This window comes from Corvus cornix, chromosome 2, assembly GCF_000738735.6.
Source record: "Corvus cornix cornix isolate S_Up_H32 chromosome 2, ASM73873v5, whole genome shotgun sequence".
NCBI classification, from domain to species: Eukaryota; Metazoa; Chordata; class Aves; order Passeriformes; family Corvidae; genus Corvus; species Corvus cornix.
This window is the reverse complement of record NC_046333.1, coordinates 22,685,853-22,705,085: the sequence shown is the minus strand read 5'-3', so window position 1 is coordinate 22,705,085 and position 19,233 is coordinate 22,685,853. Positions and strand designations below refer to the sequence as shown.

The 19,233-nt window shown below is 38.1% G+C and overlaps 1 protein-coding gene across 1 annotated transcript in view; it reads left to right on the top strand.

The window, feature by feature from the left end:
- The window catches only part of ITGA9 (integrin subunit alpha 9), a 240,159-nt gene that overhangs the window by 176,043 nt on the left and 44,883 nt on the right, over positions 1-19,233 (top strand). Inside the window, 3 exon segments of the mRNA XM_039548705.1 lie at positions 13,350-13,475; positions 14,063-14,182; positions 16,293-16,394. Of these exon segments, the coding sequence (XP_039404639.1) occupies positions 13,350-13,475; positions 14,063-14,182; positions 16,293-16,394 (348 nt within the window).

Here is a 19,233-nt window from a genome sequence, read left to right as displayed (position 1 = left end):
GGAAATATTTTGACATTTGGAGTTCTGTCTTAGAGATGTTCAGACACAATTCAAGGACTATTGGGAGCAATACTGCAGTTTCTGCAGCACTTCCCCCGACAAAGCCCCCAATATATAAAGGGAATGAATCAACAATAAAAGCCAGAAGTAAACAAAAAAAATGGATAATTGTAAGAAAACTAGGAAAAAAAAAAACCAAAAAATTGAACTTCCTCCCTATTAAAATGTTTTAATGAATAGGAGATACTAGAAATTTTCAAATAATTTTATATAGGAAATTTCACCTCTGACACTGGTTTTACGTAGTAAATACTCAGATTCTGCAGTGGTAAATGATATTTTGGAAGTACTTAAGTCAAATTAGTAGCTGTTTGTTTTTATGTATTTTTGTATTTGCTTTCTTGCAAAAGTTAAAAACCAGCCAGGTTAAAAACATAAGAAATTAAATACCTCAGCTTGTTAGTAAAAGTGTTGTGATAGAACAGTATAGATGATGACATAGAAGAGCTTCACAAAAGAAGTTAGTCTTAACACAGAAGTATATTTCCACTCTTCAAGCCATTGATTATCTATTCTTCCAGGAAGGAAAACAGTACTTGTTGTATTTGTGTATGTTTTTGGTTTTGAACTAAAAGATCGGTAATTTCCTTTGTGTATCCAGCTAGGGATACACAAGGGCAAGGGAAGCACTACCTGACTTGCTAGCCAAGGAGCTGCTTTTTAGGATTGCCAAAAAGGTTTTCACAATGGGAATTCCTACCAAGTTAACCAGGGTGTATTTCCTGAAGCTGCTCATAAATTAGCAATGTGTCCAGGATTATTCTGCTGCTGGCTTTATGGAGCTGGATCAGATTGTTGCCTTCTGGTTTATTTTATTTTCATTGAAGGGAAATACAACTATGAGGGATTAACAGTTGGAAACCACACTTGTCTATTTGAACTGGATGATCCTCTTCCCTCCTCTGGAGGGACCAAGCAGAGCCTGTTTGGGTGAATCAATATCAAGAATTTAAAAAAACGTGTTATCAGCATCACTGAGATAAGAATCTTGTTGGAAAGTAAGACGCATATGTTGCAAGACAATCTCTTCAGAAAGTTTGCAATCTAGGCAATGATATAAAAGGGAATTTGGAAGAAAGAGGGAAAGAAATGCTGTTCTCAGGTTTTTGATGACAAGGTCCCTCCTTGCATGCAACTCTTGATATCTAAGCCTAGTAATTACTGTTTTAGTAATTGCTGTTAATAGAATATATTTAAATTACGATGTTCTCTTACTCTAGCAATTAATGGATAGAAGGGCATAGAAGCAGCTCTGGAGAAGCACTTGCCAGTCTCCACTGATAATACAGAAACCATCTAGTTTCCCTGATTTTCCCTAGGCTTCTAAACTTAGATCTTGAGAATTATTTACAGAGAGTGAAAAATGGGTTAAACTTCAGTCTTGTGACTCCTGTCCCCATCAACCATAAATGGGCCAGTTAGCCCAGGCCATCACTTCTTGATTAGGGAGCAAAATAAAAAGTCCTTCTCAGAAGGACAAACAGAAGTCCTCCAGTTGTCCTATTATGTTTGGCATATCCACTTCACACCTCTTTCTACATGGGTGAGACCTGGATTGTGCCTTTATGATAGCTGGGTATCAGTAAGATTTGAAAAAGTAAAGAAAAGCTGAATGAATTAATGGAAGAATTGAAGAGAATTACTTTTACAGGTTGCCTTTTAAGTTGACAGCTGCCTGAGCATAGGACTCTAGAAATGCTTGTCATGTTCATTAGGGAAAGCTGTGTAAAATAAACATTTATCTCTTCCTGTGAATACTGAAAAAGTAAAATGGAGTCAGTCCCAGAGCTGCAAGTGCTGGCTGATGACAGGTTACATTTTTAAGGCCAGTTTGTATAGCAGTCATGTAATTTTTCTTCCAGCATTTGCACAGTAATATCTGTAAGGAGCAGAAAGAAGTTAAGGAGAAGAGTTAAAGCTTGCTGTCTCATTCCATGAAAGGTCCCAAACTAATTGAGGTTTTTCTTCACTTATAGAATGTAAAAGAAATATTGTCAATTTTAAAACCTTAAATGCAATTTCTGCTTATTATCTCTAGGTTTTATTTTCTAGCATAGGAATAAGATGCTTTGTCTGCTGCAAAGCTGGTGTTTAAAACTTTAAGCTAAGAAGGACTGTCAAAGGTCTCTAAAGTGTGGTTGGGCGTGAGTGTTCCTTGAGGCATGTGTTGACATTATCAAGCTCACAACACATGCTCCACATACAGAGGCAAGCCTGTATTGATATAATTATGTAGAAAACATCTTATTTGTTGGTAGATGGTTTAAAGTTATTTATTTATGTCATTTGACATTTCATCTCTTGTCTCTGAGACATATATGTGCAGTCCCAACATGTGAAGACAGAAATATTTGCTGATTGTATTCAATACCGCATTTTTTCGTTTTCCAGCAGCAGATCATGCTGCTGCTGGTTACCACATTTGACAGAAAGATTGTAAAGGAACATTTTGCACTTACAGCAACATTCATTTCAGCCCTTTGTATTAGTCATCCTGCTTGTAGTCTCTTCATTTCAATGATTGTTACACACACACTGGCATACACATATTTTGGCACCATATTTAAAGGCATAGCTAGATTACTGGAGGAAATTATTCATTCCAGGGAACGTATTGTACAGAAATTTGTACAGAAAATTCTACAGATACTTTCTGACCTTCCTGCCTCTTTCACTTTAATTGGTTTTTAAATGACTGTTCCAAAACATTTTTGCTTAGGCAGTTGGAGGTGTTCCCTGCCCCACCCCCAGTGTAGAACATCTCTGTGATATCAACTGAATCTGTCTTTGCCTAGGAGCCCTGTCCCTTGCAGGAGAAACTAGTACATCTGCCAGGTCTGGGATGGCTGTGAGGAGAGAGGCAGAAGCATACACTGTGACAGGACTGCAGAGCAGCTCAGAAAGAGTTCCTAATGTCAGCATGATGAACTGAAACTCTTTAGGCAAAGAGGAACTTTCCTCTCTTTTAAGTTTCCATTTTTATACAGGAAAGGCTACCCAGCCATAAAATTAAGGTTTTTCCTGAGTTAAGACCTTAAAATAAATCTGAAAACCCCAGCATTTTTGCCATCTGAATCACTATTAAAAAGCTGTGCCTCGGTCAGAGCTCACAGCATTTCCAGTGTTTCAAAATAATCTTTTCATCCATTGCTGAGTGCGTCCTTGAAGATGGAGCAAAACTTCTTAACATGGAAGAAAGTTTTCTGTTACTTCCTAGTTGGGATCTTTAGGTGAAAACAGATTTGAACAATTTCTTTTACACTTTCTAGTTGTTTTGACCAAATCTTCTAGAAATGAAAGTGCTATGGTATTTCTATAAGCAGTGAATTTTTTTGAAAATTCTAAAGAAGATGTTCTTGGAAAATGCATTTTGAATGTAAAAAAGAACTGTCTTTCAAGAAAGTCTAATAATATAAAAATCAAGGCCATTGACACATGGGAAAAAAACACAGTGATCCATATATTAAATCAGGCCACAGTAACACAATGTTCTTCTCCAATTGTGGCCTGCTCATGATTAGCTTCTAAACTAAAGTGAAATTCATCAAATTACTTAGTTATTGAAATTTTACAACACTGCCCTGAAAAATATCATGGCCTTTCAAATGAGTGGAAGTTTGATTAATATTTTGGGTCAGCTGAAAATGTTGCTACTTTGTGAACGGCCCATAGCTCCTATTTTTTTGGCCAAATATGTGAATTCCAGTTTTGAAAAAGATGGCAGATTTGCCTTTTGATAAAAGGAAATTTCAGATAAAGAAGGACATGAAATATAATGGATATGTAAATAACCTGTTATCAAAATGATGAAGGAAGCAGGAGGCTTGGCAGATACCAAGTCAGGAGTAATCATGTAGTAATTGGAGTTTTGCTGAGGTATGGGGAAAAATACATACAGTTGGTTTTTTTGTAAGCTTCCAAGCCAGAGAAGGAAGCTCCTCCTGTTGAAGGATACTGAATGAAAAGAAAGTCTACAATTTTTTTAAATTTTTTTTTCCTTCTTTTTGAAAGATTGAGTGTAGGAATTCACCATTTTTCTACTGGGGAAGCTTTTCCTGCCAAAAACAATGAAGAAGGAAATTCAGAAAATAACTGACTGGTTAATTTTTTAACACATAGTCCTGTTTTAAATCCTGACTCTTAGACCAGCCTTTCTCTTCTGTAACTAATGCACAAGATTTGTGGTCTAAATGAAGGGAGCAAAAAACAAGGAAGAGCAAAAACCAATGGTAACTGTGCATATAAACTCTAGCTCCCATTTGGTGAAAGAAGGGTTTTCCTCCCTGTTCATATATCAGAGTGAAAATAAGCACCTTTTATTGGATTTCTCTCCTGGCTTTGAAAGTACGTCATTCCAGTCGTCTTCAAGGTACCAGATGGTATCAAAATTGTCAATAAATCATTTCTTGGAGGAAACTCTGAGGATGTCTTGGAAACAAAAGACATCTTCTGCTTAACTTAATAGATCTCCTCCACCCTCCAAGAGTTTTTTTTAATGAGGATGACCCATTTAATTTTCAATTGTCTACAGTAGATGAGCAAAATCATCCTCTTAAAAGTCCTACCTTCTCTCCACTGCCTCTAAAGAGAATTTAGATCTTAGACACTTTTCTGATACATTCAAATACCTGCTTTAGTGAAACATCCCACTGGAGCTGTTTGAGCCCTCCAGGGAATGTACTTACCTGCACAGTCTTCAGAGATACTCATCCTAATATCAACACAGGCCACAGGAAAAGCCCAGCAATTAGGTAAAGAACAAACATGGGCTTATTTGTGTTTAATACAGCATAGGTAAGGCTGCAGAAGAGGATGTACTATAGACAGATAGAACCTAGCTGAAGAAGCATCAAATGCCAGGTGATCTCAGGGGCTTTTTAAATAGAGACATACCCTGAGAATTATTTGTTGCCTCATATGTTGGTTAAGCATTTCACAGTTCATCATAGGGAGACAGAGTACTTCTCAGTGACCCTTTCTTGGGTTTCATCTGCTAAAGGCCGATATATAAGGAGCACATGAATGTTAGTGGTAAACTGATTTTTGTGTAAGGTGGTGATCATTCATTCATAGGCTTCTGTGGATCTCACAGTTAAATCATACCAAATGGTCAGTGTTTCTTCTTACTGTGTACATGTGGTATATACAGGTCTGTCCAGGAAAGAATCTGCTGTCTTGTAAGTCAGGAACTTTATATGAGAAGATCTTTGCTTTTGTCAGTAAGATGGATAGGGATCACTAGTTCGTGAGAGCAGTACTTCTGGGGATTGCTGCTAAGTATGTGCAAACTGGCTGCAGGGCCAAGACCAGGCCAATGTTGCAGGAATCATGCTTATCAAACCTGATTATTTAATTAAGCTGTATAGTAAGTGCATCAGAAAAACATCTAAAAGCGTTGCAATCAGGTTAGCATGATTTATGCCAAACATACATCTGGTGCATTTGCCCATTGTCTAAAGGAGCAGAAGCCAGAGCTATGGTGTACTCCTCCTCTAAGCTGATTGAATGCTTTAGCATCTCCACTTTGTTTCCACTTGCCTCTTCTCATGGCCTTGTAAAGTTACTTAATGGATTTGTGGTCTACTGGTTTTCTTGCCATCATTTCTATTTTTAGTTGAAATCTTTCAAGAGTTGTGTGAAATTGGTTAATTTTTAAAATTATTTTCTGTTGTTTCAGTGGCTCTTAATTTTATTACCAGAATCAACAGGACTGCTCTGATTCAAACATATTTCATTATCTGTGACTATTAAACATTCTTGGCATATGGTGCAAGTAGTCAGATAACATATTTACATAACTTATTTGTCTGCTGTTGAAAGTCTGACCTCGTCTGGAATTTCTTGTCAGTACCCTTTTTTTCTCAGTGTGACATGTTAGATTAACCCTGCCTGTCAATTCTTTGTTCACCAAATATAGGGTGAATCAGTATCTTTGAATCAGAATACATGTATACATGTTTTCCCTAATACTAGGATGAATGTGCTATGGTTAGCAACAAAGACAGACAAACATATCTGTTATTTATTTTTCAAGTTTGAAAACTTGAACCACTGATTAGTTATTCATACATAAATAGAACAGTTTAAAAAAACGTACAGGGGAAAATACATAAAAACTCTCTGCCAGCAATTTCCAGACCACGGCCAAACTCCTTGTCCTTTGGAATCAGTACAGTCCAGGGATGATGAGATAGGCATCCGTTACAGAGTTGAACAATGTTAAAAATGCTGTGAAATGACTGGCCTGTGTTCAGACTTTGAGCATGTTTCCTGCAAGTAAAATTGCTGTTCCAAATATCTTGTGTTTCATGATGTTTTCCCTGAACTTGCCCACACACTTTTTCTGAGGTTGGGATGTGGGTTTGGTTTTATCACATGCATTCACATCTGGATTCCACCTTCATACTTGCTTTGTATCAGCTTAGTTCTGCTGGCTTCCAGGCCCTACTCCACAACTAGTGATGATTTATCTCAAGAGGGGAATCCCAGACTTACTGGAAGAGCCTGGAAACCTTAAGTTTTAATACCATAATGAATTCTTTTGCATTGGTGGAAATCTAGTGTTGCTCATATAAGTAATGAGCTGAAGATACACATTTGCTCGCCCATTTATCTTGTAAAATGTCAGTCATTAAATACAGGAATAGCCCTCAGCTTCTTACATGCACAGGGAGATTGTACATAATGCTTTGTTGGAAGCAACAGCCAGTTTTCCTCCCGTTTTTCTGTCTCATTCTTCCAAGAGATTCCTATCACTTGCACATACTTAACCCCAGCTGCTAATCCACTTCTTGTGCTTGGTCCTCAACTGTCCTGTCCAGCCCATTTTGAAATTGTATTTCATTTCCTTCTCCCATGTTGACATCTTGTGCAGGATATAGGGCCCTGAAAAAATGGGAGGTCTTGCCTTTGATGCATGTTAATGGGTTGAGGTTAAATCTAGAAGGGGCCACTGGCTTTTAGTTCACCTGTGAAGTTTATGTTACAGATAATGTGGCCTAAATGCTTAAACTGTTTGCTAAATGTTTGCTAAAGCCCAACAATTTCTGAAAGGCCCCAAAGGCTTGCTATAAATTGCCATATTCTGAGTGTAGCTACAGATGAGCAGAGATGATATTGCAAGTACCCTGAAGGTGGGAAACAGTGCTGATAGCAGAACGAGAATGTGCTGAGGCAGCAGGTGTATTATTTGTCCTGGAAACTCCAACCACTCCCAGGTGACCTGGCTTCATTGGCAGCTCTTGATTATCCTCTGTGTTTCCAGGAAAATGTGTGGTGATTTTCCCCCTTGCGCTGGTACCTCCTTCTTGGAGCTGCAAACCAAGCCCAAGTATTCTCATAAATCCCTACACGTGCAGGGAAAGTCAGAGATGATGATCCCTGTGTATGTAATAAATTCAACATGCTATTCTCATACAGCCCTATTAAATATCCTGCAGGCTTTTTAGGATGTGATGTGTGTGGAGTATACATGATATGTTTTGCATACAACTGTTTCATTCTGAAATGTCCTCCTGCCACTTTTTCTCAAGAGTGGTGTAATCTTACATGATTAAAAACCATTGCTATTTTATGGGTTTGCCTCTGCTCAACCCATAAAATAGCAAGAAAAAAGTCAGTCAGATTCAAATACTCAGAATCCATTAAAGTCATCCTGCAACAATTTCTTCCTTGTTGCAGACAAAGCATTTTAAAAGCATGAAGTAATGTGCATGCTTTCTCCAGTGGTTATATCTTGTCTCTGAGAAATTTAGTGGTTTGTGCTGACAACAAAAAGTTGGCAGAGTAACCCACTGTACAGGCAGTCCTATTTAAAACATCTCTCAAGCATGTTCACAGGCTTTTCAAGGGGAGAGCACCTTACAGTAAACTAACAAAGCTAGAGACTAACTTGTCTCTGAATGAGTGTGTGGCCATTTATAGAATCATAAAATCAGAGAATTATGTGGGTTGGAATGGGTAGTATAGGCAGTATGAGGGATCTTCTGCTACTCTGCATGATGATAGATTAGTAATATTACTAGTCTTTGCAGAGTTATGGTGACATGTAGAGGCCTGTTATGCAAGGTGCCATTTACAGTCTGTGTAGTACAAATGTTCTGGCTTGTATCTCTTTATATTTATGCATGTTACAGGTATATGCACGTGTTGAATACAGTAGGAGACTACACATATATATATATATACACAAACACACACACACACACACACACACACACACGCACACGCACATATACATATATTTAGATGTTCAGGACTGAGTAATGATTTTCAGTCCCTTAGATTTTGGATGTCCAGTTAAAATTGTCTGAAAGGTGGTGATTTTCAAGTGCCACAGGTGTCTAAGTGAGGCACCTGACAATAATGTGTTGTTACTGAGAAATGTTGAAGGCCATTCTGACATACAGTGGTGTTCAAGAGTGCACGTGAGATCTGAGTGCAGGCTTTGCTACTGCTTTAATCATTCTGATATTCCACAGTGAGAATATCAGAATGATTTTTTTTACCTTTCTTTACTCTGGGACTGAGCAGTTTGACAAAAGTGCTTTTGAAATTGAGGTAAAAACTAGAAAAAACATGATGTGTGTATTGATGTTAAGTGTTTTGCAGCCTAAGACAAGACATTGCTAGTGAATGGGAACATCCCTATTCATGGACACCATGGTAAAAAAAAACCACTGTCAGTAAAAACCTCTGTGGGAAAATTTTACTTTTGTTCTTGATGTTGTTTTGCCTCACGTGAAAGTTGAAGACATTCAAGATAGTGAAAGCATGCTTCATTCTAATAATGAAAATGACAAATAATAAATATATCAAGTTATAAAATCTGTGTGAAAAGATCTTATACAATATTTGGATTTCCATCAGACAACTACCCCCTTACAATTTTTTCTGTTTAGAATTGAAATTCTGAAAATGTAATTTCTTTGCAAAAAATGTATTTTTTTTTAATTAGAAAAGTTTTCCAGGAGTTGAAGGCTAGGATCAGTAGATAGTAATACTTACTTCTGTGTTACAAAAATTTTACATTGTCACCCCAAAAAAACTCGTGATATGTGTGGTAATCAGGACTGTATGTAATGACATAAACCATTGTATATAGAGAAGAAAAAGTAAAAAATAATTTAAGATCTTTGAAATTAGGCATTTTTTTCTGCAATATAAAGCTGTTCAGTGAAATCTGCTAGGTCAGCCATTAATTTGTGGCTACAGCACATTCAGGCCACCGGACCTGACTCAGAGCAAGATAGGAAAGTGTGCAGTATGGACGTAATTGCTGAAGATGCTATGCAGTTAGCCTGGTTTACCTTTTTCTTTGGCCTACTTTATGTGCTCACGTGGGCTTTGTCTACTTCTGTCTGGGTACAGATTTTAGGTACACTTCCAGTACAGGAGATTTATCTGTATGCACCAGACCAGTGCACCAGACTGCAAAAGATTTTATTCAGGACTTTATAAGTAGCTTCTGGAAAACAGGATGAAACAACCTTCAGCAGAGACAGCTCCAACAAAGCTCCTTGGAAGTCTCTTCTTGGGACGCTGCAAGGCTACTTCTGCTTGGTACCTCTCTTCCCAATCTGTAGTCTTAATGTAGGATTTAAGACAGCCTCCCTTTTGTCCCACTTGTTTCCCGTCCCAGTTGTTCATTTGTGTTAGGAGTTAGACGTTGACATTTCTCTGTGGCTTCTGTGTAGTTCTTGCACTGACTACAAAGACAGTGCACATCTCTTTCCACATCCTATGCACTGCTCAAAAAAAGTCCCTTCTTCTGTTTCTTTAAGATGTTGGATCCCGGATCCTGGGAGGACCACTTTGGGGGTAGTCATTTTCTGTTTATAGGCTGCTGAGAAATGGAAATTTTCTAAAAGCTCTGGTATGCCAGGTACCCTGAAACTCCAGGTCTGACAAAGAGCCTGGCTTCCTACTCCATTTCAAAGACTTGTACAGTTCTTGCATCTATAAATTGTAAAGATTTAGCCAGATATTTCCTTGTCTGTGTATCACAAGGTGGCTGGGATAGCATCATGTTTGAACAACAAGAAACTCAAAATGAGGCTTACAATCATGAAATACAAATCAGTTCAGTTTCAGTATAATGCAAACAGGAGTTATATGCTAAGATTTTATTTAACTAGTTGTCTTTCTGCAGCTGAATATTTCATCAAAACAAAGTTTATTGAAAAGTTGCTGTTGTTTTTTCTGGCTGGTTGACTAAACCCTTATGCATGTAAAAATTAAGAATAACAGATGATGTGAAATGTAAGTATCTAACAGTCATCCTAACAAAACAAACAAACCCAAAACCCTAAAAAATATCCCACCAAACCAACTGTGGCCCGTCTTTTGAGAAGGATGGATTTGCTTCTACCTTTGCACGATCCACCCATTTAGAACTTATTTGTTAATTTTTTCCCAGTTTTGTGGCTCTGTGACTTCCAAGAATGCTAAAAGAAATGGATTGCTGTTCAGCTGCATTGCATCCTTTCCTGCCTGCTGGCTGTCAGCACACGCTGATTGATAACAGGGTACACAGATGAGTGTAATCTAATTTCTGCCTGGTTGAATTCCCCCAAATTCTGCAGGCCAAATAGCAGTGTCTGCCTTATAGGAAGTAGCCTCTGCCTTTGGCTGCTAAAACAGGATATAGGTGACCTGATGGTCTGTTCCAGAGCAGTGGAGGTAACAGGAGGTGCTTAGTTTCTTGCATGTTTCCCTCCTAATATGGACTGAAACACTGAATTTAGTATCCACCTCATATAGGATTGCTGTGTGGCTGGCAGAGAGGAAAAGGTTTTTCCAAATTCAGAGTTGGTCCTCTGGAGGTGCCTTTCTCTGTTTCAGCTAAAGTGTTTTAAAAACAATGCCAATCTTCAATTTAAGAAAAAATAATAACTTAAAGTAGAAAGGACCAGGTTTATGTTGCTTCATGCTAGACAATTCCTTTTAGTCTTTTGAGATATTTCTGCTTTGGCTCATTCTTACACTGTACTTTTACAGGATGTAAATATTTGGGGAGTATGCCAAAAACTTGTATAGTGCAGAAACTTGTACTGTCCTTCCTGTATATCTTGCATAAACCTAATGACATCTGTAATTTAAACTTCCAGGAACAAAGAACAAGTAGTTAATAGATCCTGACTTTTTGCTATTTTTAATTTAATATAAGCCTTCTAGTTGATACGGATCTAATTTCCATGTGAAAGATCAAAGAAGTAAATGTCTGCGGGCTTTGTGAATCTCTTACCTAAAATAAATAATGAAAACTCATTTCAGGTGATCTGGACAAATCATAGTCTTAATCTTCAGTTGAGCCCCAAGGAGACTGTAAACTTTGGGTGTATCTGTTGGGAATGTAAAGACAGATTATGTTAAGTCAGGTTGTGAATACATACTTCAAAGAATAGACTATTAAGTATTTGTGGGTCAGTGAAGCAGAAAAGGTACATCTTTCAAAGAGATAGAGATATCACTTGTCTGAAAAACAGACAAGTTTATTTGAAATCTAGATAGACATTTGGGTTTTGCTTCTTTTTTCACAGTACTTAACACAGATACAAACTGTGTATTGCTGAATCAGACTCAGAGTATGCAGTAATTTTGTATCTGTAACAACTTTTTTCTGCCTCTTTCAAGGATTTATGATTTGAATAAGGTACATGTTTCCTGTTTTTCATCCTGTCAGGGGATGTGAGGAGGTCAACAGCATGTGTAAGAATGTCAATTGGTGATTTGAGAGAAAATCTCCCTCTCTCACTCTTACAGGTTTTAAAGATAGTAGCAGGAAGAATTTGCTGACACTTTGTTGTCATAGTTTTTATTAAATTTTGGTAATTTTTTCAGTAAATATTCATAAGCTGCAAAAAGTGAGAAGGCTTTTCTTGAGCAAGATTATCTTGACTGAAGCTCATTTTATCAGTTTGGTACTCTTCAAGTCCTACTTGTCCCAGTCATCCACCTTCTTGGACAAGTGAATAAGCTAGTGACACAAAAAGGGGTTTTGTACCATTTCTGCTAAAGGTAAAATAACAGATTTAATGCCTAGGCTTGTGCATTTACACAAAGATTTCATTTATCTCATTAGTTCTGATACAAACAGGGATGCAGCTGAGTTGGCCAAAATATCAAAAAAGGTAATACAAAGGGTAACACTATTGTCGTAGTTTAAGACAATTTACAGGACGGGGTCTCTGAAATAAGTTACTTCCCCTTAGTTTTAACTTCTCCCCTTTTCACTAAAAAGGAGAGACAAATACGAAGAGATACAAATGAAAAAAATAACAGTTTACTCAAAGAAAACAGCAATAAATAAAGAAATACAAAAGCAAACGGTTCAACTCCCACACACAAATGCAGATGAGGTCCCCCTAATTGTCCCGGGGAACACAGACAAAAATGGTGGAGATTCCCGTCCCTGAGCCACGCAGAGAGAGAATGAAGGAAACAACACGGCAAACAAGCCTCCGTTGTTCCAAAACTCCCTCCTTCCCCCCGCCAAACGAATAACCAACTGGGAACAAGGACAAAACAAAACCTGGAAAAACTATTTTTGTCCAAAAGCAGTCAATGCTGCCATGCTGCTCCACGCCGCCCACCAAGGGCTCTCTCTGGCGTGGCACGGCTGTTGGCAGCGGCTGGAACTCTTGGAGTGGCTCTGACCTCCAGCGTGGTGGCTGCGGGCAGCAGTGGGCAAGCCCGTCCCCTCCCCGGCAAATGGGATTTTGAAATGCTTGAGAGCCGGCAAAGAACAGAAGGGAGAGGTCCATGTCTCCGTCCCCTGTTTTTAAAGGCACGAAGCACCCCTCCCCGTTTTGTGAATTGGAATAAAACACAGAGGCTCTGCTTCTGACTCAAGTCTTAAAGAGACAATAAACAAACTTGTGCGGGTTGATGTAGAGAATGATTTTGCATCAGCCCTAATGCTAAACTCCGCCTACTATCTATGTAACTAGGACAACTACTAACATAAAATACTATGTCATAATATATATTTTGCTGAGGTTTTTCTCCTCTGTCTCCAGATATGTAGAACATAGACACCCACATGTGAGCTAGATTAGACATGTTCATATCCTATCCAGTCAAAGCATTTCCAGTGCATGATTCATCTGGCTTACTTCAGATAATTTCTTTAGGGTTATTTGACTCCCAAGGTGGTTATTTTTCTCTTCTGACTATTAATGACATTTAGCTCCGATTTAGTTGTATTTTTACAGACAGACTAATTCAACCTTCTTGTATAATTTGGTTTAATTTGGAATAATAATTGTGATTTATAATTGTGCATGCAGGTTGCTCAGGACAAAGGAAGCTGCTCTTTCCATAGAAACCACAGCCCATGCGTTGTTCCTCAAGAGAATGAAAATATTTTCCACACAATATTTGCTTTTTTCACGAAGTCTGGCAGAAAAGTATTGGTAAGAAATGGCACCACTTACAGCACTACTTGAACATACAGCATATTTGACAAAACATTTTGCATGGTTTGGCATGAAGATATGAAGCAGGTAGTTCATTATAGAGCATATATAACAATACTGATGATGTGCTGGGGGGGCATTTAGTGACTGTAATTGTCTGATTTTTAAAAGTAAATAGGAAGTTTCAGGAAGTGCAGTGGAAATGGGTTTAGCTGACATGGCAGCACACACTTGGTTACCAGAGCCTTTGCTCCCATGTTCTGTCAAAGGCATATGGGGGCAGTGGGTCACTGCACTGTACTTGGTGCCTGACCCCCACAGAGGCCTGATGTGCAGTTCCTTCCAGTCCTGAATGCTTGCCTGGCTCAGCAGCTCTGTAGAGGAGTGAAATTTACCTGGCTTGCTCTCATGCAGGCCTCTGTATCAAGCTGTCTTCAGGTCTTGACAGTTGCTATTTCAATGTAGAGGGGCTGTATTATAGCATTTTACTGTATAACTTAGTTTTCTAGTGTGTTTGCTGTCACACAATTTATCATTGAATTTTTACCTCTTTTGCCAAACAACTTTTTCCTTGTTTCCTGTAGGACTGTGAAAGACCAGGCAGATCTTGTTTAATTGTACGTTGCAACTTAAGCTCACTACCTAAAGCAGAGTCCTGTGAGATAAACATATACATGCTGCTGAATACCGAGATACTCAAGAAGGTATGTGCTCCCCTTGTAGGTTGTTTCAATGCCAATTTAAGTGTGCTTATGTCAACCAATGAACTCAAAACTTGCATTTCTTGCTCTCTTTACTAGTGTGTGAAAAATAATCATGGTATCAAAAAAAACAGATCTACTTATTAATAGTGTGTATGAATGTGTTAATCCTAGTTCTTACCCATTACCCGTTAAGATAGAAATAAATTTAGTTCAGAAATTTATACATTGAAAAATGACAAATGAGACCCCTAATTGTGTGCATGGTGTTAAGGCTAAACATTTCTGAAAATGGAATTGATTTCTGAGAGTTTTGATTCTAAAAAATGTAAGTTAATGTAAACTTTGACCAGCTATCTATCATCTTTCTGTGAAAACAGACACATGGCAGTTTTTTGTCATTTTTACTTCAAATTATTATTATTCAAAGAAGATGCATCATGACCACATTAATGCTGAGCTTAACATTTGTGACAAGAAACGAATGGCTGCAAGTTAATTTCTGTCTTCTCTGAAGCCACTGAATGAGACAGCAAATCTTTTAATTTTTTTGTGATTTACTGCATTTTGACCTGTTTTCCTTAACTTAGAAAAATGCTGACTCTAATTGTGGCAAGCTGCTGTAAGATTATGAGGGTATAATTGGAGGAGAAAGCTGATAGCATGAGCCTACTAAAATAAACCTGTCTTTAATAGCTGTTAGATTAAAAGTGTCAGAGAGAGCTCTTATTAGAAAACAGTTGCTAAAGTAATTAATAGCCCTGAGCTTTTCCAATTGAAACCAGTGAGTCTTAATGTTTGTTCATATTCGAAAACAGGAAGTATAGGCAAGGCCAGAAGTTTTAGGTATTTGTTACGTGCTTATAGAAATGCTGAAATATGTAAACAAGAGTGTATGCAAAATATGCTTCTGGGAAATTCAGACTTGAGAATAGCCAGGGTTCATCCCATCTGCTGGTGATGCCTTGGAGAGGCTGCCTGAAAACAGAGGCTAGACAAGATTAAGAGAATAAAAGTGGGTATTTTTTGAAGGGCCTTCCGTAGGTACACCTTGGGCAGTCAAAAAGCCTCCAAGAGGCTACACCCAAGATGGATGTTGGGTCACGGGTTTTTCACACTTTTATAAGTTTGGTCCGTTTGCATATCAGGGTTAATTCTCCAATTACAGTTTCAGGTAATGATGTCATTACCCCAAGTTTGTTCCCTCTTTCTAGAGGTTTAGTTTACATATTTTGGGGCCTGGGACAACAAGGTGTCCAGGCCTAGAGAGTGTTTGTTATGTCTAACCAGAATGGGAGAACAGTAGCTAACAGGCTGTATGAAGTTTTAGAGTTACATATTAAAGCAGCACAGGATCTGAAAAATATAAAAGCTGAATCCTAAGGCATCACTGGGTCCCTTCTAAGATTACTTTTAGCAACATTCCTCTAAAAGACAACAGTGTTTACATTTTTGAGTATCACCAGTGCATGCTGTTTTCTACTTATTACATACCCTTCCCAAGGTGAGCTGCATATAAGTGACTAATCTGTGAATTGAAATGGCATCTTATTGAAATGTGTCTGTTAAAATGCACCGGGCATTTTATTGGAGAAATAGATATTAATGAGAGGAGGTGTACAGTGAATAATTAAGATATTTGCCATGCACAGATTCAAATAAGAAGTTTTCCCCCTGGGATATATTGTAGTTTATCCCAGTTTCTGTATGTCATTTTTCTGTTCACTTGAAAAGCAAATAGGAACTTTTTTTCATGGTTAATATTGAGCCTGCCTGTGTCATTGGCAATGTTCTGTCTTGCTTTTGTTGTAAATGTGGGAAACATTAACAAACCAAATACAAAGTATATGTTTAAAGTCTAACATACCCAATTTTGTTATAATCTGAAATAATGTGCTCAGTTATATCTGTCTGTTATGAGCATAAAGTATATTTTTTCAAAGCTGAGTTGTAACCAGGCTAATACTTAACTGTCAACCTAGCCTTCACTAAGTGTTGTCTGGGCGTATTTATTACACTCGCAAATGTTTGATGGTTTGTTGGGCTTTTTTGGCAGGGGCGATTGGTGCTGTTGTTGTTGTTAAGTCCAGTTCTTCCTCGTTTTACTTCTCAGGACAGTTCATCGGTCATCCAGTTTGTCACAAGGGCAAGGCTGCAGGTGGACCATGACCTCAGAGTTGTGGAGGTGCCCAATGGGAGCCCAGGAGAAAAACCAGTGAGTACATAAACCTGAAGAGAAATGTTTCCTTATCCCAGTGGGCTGGAAATCACTGAGAGCTCTATACAAACTGAAATTTGTGCCTGGGCTAGCCCACAAGAATGCCCAGACTTAGTCTGACTAGACTAACAGTACTGTGAACTGTATTTTTGTGGTTTGGCTCTTTGTGATAAACCATGCCAACAGAGTGAATGATGTTATGTTGAACCAGAGTGATCTGTGTTGTACTAGCTAAAATACCCTTCAGGTATTAACAGAAAAATTAGGTTTAGCTTCCTGATTTAGGGTTAACATTTGCTTTAATCTAATTCAAATTTCCCTTGAAAACCTAGAAGACACTTGAAACCTCAGCAATGTCTTTTCACATGTGCCAGAATGAAATATTTAGAAGCATTAATGATATTTTGGGAGCTGTGAAAATGGACAAGGTTGTCAAACTTTCAGAAATTCATTTAACTTTTTTTGTTGTGCTGAGCTGGTAAAAATCAAGTATGAGCTGACCACATTTTGTGTTGATCTCCCTGTTCCTCATGAGTCCTCTGCTCCTGCTGTGTCTCCTACCTTTTTGGTGCCACTAGTCTTCCTTCCTTTTGTTATCCAGAAGTCTGCTCCTATTTCGTCTCTGTGTCCATTGACCTGGCTGGCACCACCCAGTTCACAGCCTCTTGTCTCAGGCTCCTACACAGAGCTCAATATGCATTTAAATCAACATCTCAATCTGCAGCTTGCAAACCCAGCTACTTGCACCACATGTATCCCTCAACAGTCATGTCTGTAACTGTAGTCTTGAATTGCTATTTCATTAGATCTGTTAGAAAAAGGAATTCTTTTATATGTCAGGAACTTCTTTTTTCCCTTCTGTTTTATTTTCTTTGTTGGGTTTCCATACCATTCTGTGCAATAGGCTTGGAAGTTAAAATTAAAAACACAGTTAGCCATTGCTGGGAACATGCCTTATAAAGTGGCCTGCAGTCCTGACTGTTAATACATTGCTTGGCCTCTCCTTATTTCTGCAGCTTGCACAGAACACATCTTGCAATTGTATGGCAAAATTTCATTTGTGACTGAAGTAAGACCTGACTGTGATACCCATGCTCCAACTGAAATGGAAGAAGCCAGTATCTCGATGACAAATATTTTCATCTGTAAAAGGTTTTAGAATCTCTAAGAATGATAGGCACACTGTAAAATGTTTTGGACTGCTATGTTGAGCTTTTGATGGGGTACCCTTCCTTCTCGGACTAGGGTAAGGGAGCAGAGGAGGCTGCTGTTCTGCTAAGTTCTTTATTTCATAGTCTCATAGCTTTCTTGAAGGCAGAGTTCAAAGGGGGTTACATGATAAAGGCAAGCAGCAACAGCAACAGCAGGCAAAACTAGCTTCTTCTTCTATATGCTCTATATGCTCCATATATATTTTTCTTACAGAATTGTGGATTATATTTGCTAACTGACCAATAAGATTAACACACAATTCTAGTTTTTCTTTCCTTAACCTATCCTGGTCTAATTCTAACAATCGTTAAGTCTTGCATAAGTGTTACATAGGTATTACACAGATTTACATATACAGTTTCTGTCAGTTCTTATTGTTTATGTGAACACTCTATCTAAAAAACGTGAACAGTATAGTTCTATCTATGTTTTGTCTGAAGTAAAGAATTCTGTGAATAGGTAACGCTGCTGCAGCAAGAACTATGTTTAAGGTCTCTGCTACAGCTTTTTAATGTTTAAGGCACTTAGCACATATTTCTACTAAAGTTAAAAATCTATATTTCTATTTCACTTTGGTGTGGCTTCACATATCTTAGCTTGTCCAAAGGTTTTAATTCAACCCCTGTGCTTTGGCTTCTCTCTGGGCCTGAGTCCAGAGGAGCTTTCACTCCAACACTGCTATTTTTTAATGTTCAAAATCTAGAAATGCTTTTATCTAGGAATGCAAGCTCTGCTGTATTTCGTTGTTATCTGATGCTTAGAGAAAAAAGAAAAGAAAATTAAGCAAAAAAAGAAATTGTCCTTTTCCTATTCTCAGAAAGCCTTTCATCAAGCCTTGAGTTGCATTATGAAGCACACTGTATGTGTTGGGAAGCTGTCATAATCTTCAAACTAGAGCTTGCTTCTGGTTCCTGGGACACCCTAGCTGTAAAAGAGCATGTTTGACATGTTGTAGCAATGTAACATTAATCTGTTGTTTCAAGTCTTTTCTCATGTTAGTGCCATTTCCTCTCTGCTTTACGGTAATTCCACATGCCAGCTTCAGCACTGCTGTATGTTTTGCACAGGGTCATGTTCAGGCAAAAATTTAAGACATGGCTTGGTTCAAGGTATTAGTTTTTCTGTGTTCTCTTCCTGTGGAATGCAGAAAGGAAGAGTAGTTGTTGCAAGCCACACCTATTCAGCTGGAAATAGAGACTGGAAGAAGAAAATGTCTTTGTTCATACTCCTCTCTTCCTTTTTAAAGCTCATCCTGTACTCTTCATTGACCATAGACTGCTGTACTATATCCATTTGGATAGCAGCTCCTTCTGTACAGTTGTATGGACTTCCTATGAGTCTGTTTATGACAATGTTCCCTAACATTTCTTAGACAGTTTATCATGCTAAGGTTGAAAAGGCCTTTTTGCTGTCTGTGGCTAAATGTGGGCTTATTATCACATTTAAATGGTTCTTGAGGACCAGGTACCATTATTTCAATTGGCACTTTTACAGTACAGTGTACAATGTCAGAGTGCAAACTCTCTGTAAAGAAGATAAATGGAGAAGGAAGACAAATGGAAAAGGAAGGCCGATATTTTTGATGATAGTGTAAGAATACCAGTGGACCACCCATATAAACACC